This window comes from Amaranthus tricolor, chromosome 10 (genome assembly GCF_026212465.1).
Source record: "Amaranthus tricolor cultivar Red isolate AtriRed21 chromosome 10, ASM2621246v1, whole genome shotgun sequence".
NCBI classification, from domain to species: Eukaryota; Viridiplantae; Streptophyta; class Magnoliopsida; order Caryophyllales; family Amaranthaceae; genus Amaranthus; species Amaranthus tricolor.
The window spans coordinates 26,638,703-26,645,345 of NC_080056.1; the positions used below are offsets into that span (position 1 = coordinate 26,638,703).

Here is a 6,643-nt window from a genome sequence, read left to right on the forward strand (position 1 = left end):
TTTATTAATTACATTTTCACGTGTAGTTTCTATGGGACCCTTACCCCGCTGAGGCATACGCTGCATTGCCTCAGCACTCAGGCATGTTGTCAGGGGCATGGAGAGCCTCTGTACCTTTGATATGCTTTGACATAGTCGAAGTACATCTCCCTGAGCGCGTACTGCGCCAATTTGGGATGGTACAGGGCATCCCACCGCCTTGTGACACACCGGCAGATCTCCATCACAGCTCACGCAAGGGTCGGGAGCCCAAGAACTAGTTAGAGGTCAACTGGCACCATGTAGCTCGTTGGGAGCACAGGCTAGGGCTACTGGCCCAAGGTGCGCCGATCGAGGCAGTAGGCGCACCTACTTCGGCGGATTACATGTCGTGGTTCCTCTCCATCACTCGTCGATGGATGACACCACGAGGTATCATCGCGGCAGCCCAGTACGCTCCCGCAGCACCGACGATGACACAGTTTGTAAGTATTCTTCAACGTTGATTATTATGCATAGAACTTACATGTTATACATTTCATTAACACTTCAGTCTTAATGCAGGCACAGGGCATTGCATCTGTCATAAGCTCCACCCAGGAGGAGCCTGTACGGGAGATTGCCCAAGGCATACTCCTCGGAACACAGTTTCAGCACTTCATTCCAGAAGTCGCTGTGCCCGACACCAGTATGTACGAGCAGGGGTCGTCTCCTCATCATGAGACGTTCATCTTAAGGAGGTAGACTTAAGGTGCCCTATTAATGGTGCCGGGTCCTCACAGGGTGCTGGATCATCCCACTATCAATAACCTCCCCTACCCGAGCGTCATGCGATGGCCACTTACTATCGTCGAAAACCGTCACAGTTAGACAGGGTACAGGAGAACGATTAGCATTAGTATACTTTTTGTATATATTGAACATTAATGACGTTTTGTATGTATTGAACATTTGTACATATTGAATATTTGTAACATTTCGACTTTTGTGTATAATTTGTAATATATATGTAGATGTATTGCTCAGAGCTAGCAGCGATGAATCATTCCGCAAAGAATTACGTTTTTATTTAATCAAAATCAAACAGACAATCATATTCAAAAAGGGGAAATGCTCTCGAAAATTCAACACGATTTCATTCATGTTCAACGATTCCATATCAAATTACATAGTTCAATCGTTAAGTTAAACCACCGCCGCTAACTAAGATGGCTTCTTCAACTTTCTCATAATCCTTTCAATGTCTTCTTTCTTTTGTTCTATATAATCTATTTGACTCTTGAGATTAAACACCTCATCTTTAACCTTTTGTTTTTCCTTTTCAAGCGATTTCGTACCCTTCGGATCAACCCACCTAAAGTACGTGCACCCGAATCCTTCATCCAAGTAGAAAGGATAAGCAACAAAATCACGGCTTAGATCGACGTCGCTACAATCTGTATTAATCTCAACTTCATAACCACAATCACAAAGCTCTTCAATAGAATGCTTCTGTGACATCTAGGGAACACATGATATATTAACATAAGTAAACATTCAAAATAATATTAACATTTATAAATAATATTAACATTTATAAGTACACATATGTTACCTTCAAAATCGATCAACTAGAACAAGAATGATAGAGTTTGGATACAATGAAGTAAAACAAGAATGATGCAGTTTGGATACAACGAAGTAGGGAAATGATGGAGTTATTTATAGAACATAATAACAACGGCTATTTTTAACTTCATAACGGCTATTTTTCAATTTTACAACGGCTAGTTTAAATCATACAAAAGAGAAAAGAAATGGTCAAAATTCCAGTCAAGCCTCAAGTCGCTGTTAGTACCAGCGACTTGAGGCTTGACTGGAATTTTGACCATTTCTTTTTAATTCGCTGTTACTAAGTGCGACTATACACCAAGCCTACCTTCGTATGTACAGACGCTTATTTTGGGAATTAAGTTTGAAAAAAGCTTATTTTCGGAAAAAGTTTGTTCAAAACTCTTTTTTTTCAATTTTTCTAGTTTTTGGAAACCATCCAGCCGCTGATTGGGCCTGATCAAGCGCGGCCCGCGAGGCTTTTAGCCCGCAAAATCAGCTTCCTTTCCCACAGCTTCATGCAGAAGCTTTTGGGCTTTATTTTCGGCCCACGTAAACCTCCGTTAAATAAGAAATATAGTAGATCCCCACAAAATATTAATGACTAGAAACTAAAAATTTTGATAAAATTAGATATTCAAAGCAGTTGGGTTCAATTTTCGGTCGGATTTAACCTAATTATTTTTGGTTTTCATGGGTCAGGCAAGTTTCAAGTTTCAAAAATATCGGATTTAGAAAACGCGAACCAAATTATCTGGTATCTAATTTCCAAAACCGGATAATTTATCCAGTTAACAAAATTCGGATAATCCGGACCTGGTACTCAGTTTATAAATCGGGTATTCGGGACAATACGGATCGCAATTTATGAAAATTCGAATACCCGGTATTCGTTTTTTTAAAATATTTTGGAAACCATAATATTAGGTTCAACCTTTTTGTTTTTCAGCCTGCATCCTTTCTCACTCCCCAATTTGGTTTCTCAAAGTCGAAACCTTCTATTTAGCCAACCTTTTACCTTCTATATTAGATATTCTAAAAGAAAAAAGAGAAAAAAAAACACATGTTTAAGGAAATAAACAAAACCGAATATTCGGTTTCCGACCCGGATTAAACCAGGTATCCAAATTCCAGATACTCGGTTTAATCCGAGACGAAATCGGGTCGCATTTTTAAGTATCCGGAATAACGGATATTCGAATCAGATATGATCCGGTATCAAGTTTGGAACACATTTTTCGGTTGACATTATTTTGAGATAGAGATGTCAATAACATTACCTGAGAAACTTAAAGGTAACTATGTAGGGGATTCACCAACCAGTAATGACGCATCATTCAACCAAACCTAAGGCATATACACATCATAACATACACAAGAAATATAAAAAAGCCAACAAGTTAATGTCAAACCTAAAGCAGAATTCTGAAAATTATTTTAATCAATACACCAGTCACATGCTGTATTTAGCAATTCATTTTCTCGTTCGAGCATACAAAAATATTTCAGAAGTATCAAGCCTCCTCCGTGCATATGCTTGATTGAGCATATGCTTACTTGTTCGAGCAAATGGCCCTCGATCTCTCAACTCACTGCTTTGTTCTTATCCTTTAGTTCATTCGAGAAACTTCCAAGCTTGCTCGAGCTAACTTCTTTCAAGCCAAAATGTTTTTTTTAGAGCTTACGCACATTCGACTCAAAGCATCATGTAGCAATATGAATATGTGACAAAAAGACGGTAAATATTGGCTCTTCACCTATCTAAATAAGCCAATTATAAGGTTATGTAATTGGTAAAATAGGTATTAGTTTCGCTATTTATCAGAAAAAAAAATAAGTCAACAAATAATATTCATTAAAAAGCTAACATTGTTACTGTTTTACTTGAAATCAGCTTTTCTACTAAATGAAAAATTATTTATGAATTTTTTTTCCATGAGAAGCCCAATCAAAAAGCCATCAAAGCCATTATGATTGTTAGAAAGTAAAAAGGTATTTGGAGGCCACATATAGTTGGGTTAAGCAAGAGGAGTAAATGATAAAGGCAATGAGCCGTCGTGATCACGTTTAAATATTGCATATTGCATATCTCATGGGCAGTGAACCCTAACCGTCCACGTCTAAAGCTATAAACCTATAAACCTAGCTACCTACCTGATCGCTATTGCACCATATTGCACCATACAGTATTCAAAGTTCAAAAGCCATCAGGGCTGGGCTATTTTAAAAGAGATTGTTGCATCATTATAATCTTGTGCACGCAGAAAGTCATTACAAACCCAAACTACAAGCCCATTGTAACAGCAGCATAAGAGATGACAGTTCACAACTTAAACCCAAGAAAATAGCGAACACATCGCGGATTTCTGGCAATCCTTGCGGCTTCTTCATCCTTGAACTTCTTAAGATACTTCTTAACAATGTAATATTTTGTCTGAAACACAATAATAATAATAATAAAATAATATTAATTATATTAATTAATTAATTTATTAATTAATTACCAAGTAGTAGGAATTTCGAATCTGAATATTTATGATCCATCAACTTGAAGAAAAGAAAAGAAGCAACATATTTGTTATCTGTACGTGTGGGGTTTTACAACATAATAGCATACCGTCTTCACCAGTTCACGAAACTTTTTTTGTGCCTTAAAATTTTCCTCTTCAGGTAGCTTTAATGACATCCAACAACAATCAAACAAAAATCAAAATTTATCAGAAAGGAGGAAAAAACAATTGCTGCAAAAAAACTTGGTATAATAATAAAAAAATAAAGACAAATTACCTTTGTTTCACCAGGATGATTCTTAATGTACTCCTTCTGATACTCGCACCTGTTATTAAACATAAGTAAATAAATAAATAAATAAGATCAAAACGAACGTACACAGATCGAGAAATAAAACAAACAAAGAAATGAAAAACAAGAATGTTACAACTTACAAGTACACATCTAGAGCAATACTCGTCTTTGTTGTTTTTCTCAAAATCACTTTGTCTTTACATGGATCCACAACAGACTTCGATTTTGAATCTTTGGATGTCCCAGCATCCCTAAATCATTAAATTAAATATTCACTCGTACATTACACATAGACTAAATTTCATCGAATCGATTTTTTTTCTTGAAAAAAAAATGGAAAAAACTAACCGAGCATTTACTACTTTCTTAGTTGTTTTCTTGCTTGCTTCAATTGGCTTCAAGATGGAATTCTGAAAATAGTAGTAATGAAAAATGAAACTGCGCAAAAGATGTGGGAAATTTTCTATCACCACTATCTTTTTTGTGAAGCTAACAATTTAAAATTTTCCAAGTTACAACTAATTAATAAACTGAAACATACATTTTCAAATCAAAACAATTAAAAAAAAAAGAACATGGTGTTCCTTTTAATGACAATTAAACTAACTCCAATAGATAATTCAAATGCTGAAATTCAATCCGAAACACAATCTTAATTAAGTGACAAGAGAATTATATTTCAATGCCACTAGATTGATACTCAATCATATCATAACATACATATAACATAAGATTTAACAAAAAATTAAAAAAAAAAAAAGAAAAAAGAAAAACAAAACTAACCTCAGCAATCGTCTTCCTTTTCTTCTGAATCATGGTGTTCCTGTTTGATGCCTCAGTAACATCCCGATTCACCTCAACACTTAATCACAAAAGGTAAGAATAAAAAATAAAAATAACTAAAACTAAACCAAACTATTCTCGGTTCAGAGACAAACTAAGATGAATTCTACGTATTAAATAGAAGGAAACTTACTTAGTATCAGTTGTATTCTTCTTAAATGATGATCTTGTTTGCACCATGGTGAGAGTTGATTCCTGCAGAATCGTTTAGGGTTAAATTTTGTAGAGAAAGATGAGGAAACAATCAGAATCGATCGGAAATGCAAAACAAGAAAACGTTAATTAGGGTTAGGAATGAGCAAGTGCCACGATTACGAATTGGCTTTCTCAACTTTTCACCTGTCTTCTCTTCTCTAGTGTCTTCAGAATTTTATAAGCAAAATTTTGGAATTTAATTGTAAAAGTAGTATATTACTAATGTTTAAAACAAGAAATTTTCATCAAATCAAAAATCGAATAAAACGACATCTCCATTAAAATCAATAACTGAAATCAATAACAAAAACAAGAACAAGAAATCAAGACTGAAATCAAGAACGAAAACAAGAATAACAAATTAAAAATCAAAATAAAAAGTAATCAAATTCAAACCGAAAGAAAATAACCACAAAACAAAAAGAATAGAAAACACAGAAGAAGAACTAAGAAGAATAAAAAAAGTAAACGAAAAAAAAAGCACAAAAAAAATCGAGGAATCAAACCCACAAGAAAAACGCAAAAAATGAAAATGAAAAACAAGAATGAAGAAATCATACCGACTGAAGGAGACCGGAGATGAAGAAGGAGACCGGAGATCGGAGATGAAGAAGGAGACCAGAGATGAAGAAGGAGACCGGAGATGAAGAAGTTGAAGTCAGTAATTAAGGGAAAGAGAGAATGAAAACTGAAAGGGTTGCTTTGCGGGTTGCACAATGAAAGTGAAATACTGAAAAAATTGTAAGGGAACTGCCGTTAAATTTGAAAACCCAAAAAACAAAAGTGTTTTACTCCATTTTTAAATTCCAAAATTCAAATTTTAAATTTGAGAAAGCTTTTCAAAATTCAAATTTTTATTGAAATATAGTGTGAAAGATAATTAATAAATAAATGCATTTAATGTAATTGTAAATAAACTTGCTTATAAATATGAAAGTTCATCAATGTAAAAACTACACCAATGAGTAAAAATATTTTTCATCTTCTAACTTTTACTCATTCTATTTCCTCTTTATCTCTCTAAGTTTTAACATGTTATCACTATGAGCTCTACCCTTAATAATGAAGAAGGTAATATTTTTTTTAAAACCTAATTAAGCATTTTTTTTTCATCGGTACCCACAAATGGACCAACAATCAAATGGTATCAACATCGTCATCCAAGGTGTTTCTAACACATTTTTATATTTTATAATTGAGTATAATTCCATATCCTTCACTACAAACCTAG

General features: G+C 34.5%; 1 protein-coding gene across 1 annotated transcript; it reads right to left on the minus strand.

Annotated features, from left to right (window-relative positions):
* Nucleotides 1–1,865: 1,865 nt before the first annotated feature.
* LOC130826173 (uncharacterized) lies at nt 1,866–6,193 on the minus strand. The gene is made up of 8 exons (XM_057691734.1): nt 5,973–6,193; nt 5,351–5,412; nt 5,158–5,236; nt 4,723–4,784; nt 4,515–4,625; nt 4,357–4,405; nt 4,187–4,243; nt 1,866–4,003 (listed from the first exon to the last, which is right to left on the minus strand). Exons 2-8 carry the CDS (start codon nt 5,395–5,397, stop codon nt 3,893–3,895), a joined length of 516 nt encoding a protein of 171 aa, XP_057547717.1. The 5' UTR covers nt 5,398–5,412; nt 5,973–6,193; the 3' UTR covers nt 1,866–3,892.
* Nucleotides 6,194–6,643: the final 450 nt, after the last annotated feature.

Excerpts from the sequence above, each read along its gene's own strand:
- LOC130826173 (XM_057691734.1), bottom strand. The coding sequence starts at position 5,397 with ATGGTGCAAACAAGATCATCATTTAAGAAGAATACAACTGATACTAA. Across the intron at positions 5,237-5,350 it reads AAGAATACAACTGATACTAA|TGTTGAGGTGAATCGGGATG; the intron begins GTAAGTTTCCTT and ends TTTGTGATTAAG. Across the intron at positions 4,244-4,356 it reads ATCATCCTGGTGAAACAAAG|CTACCTGAAGAGGAAAATTT; the intron begins GTAATTTGTCTT and ends ATGTCATTAAAG.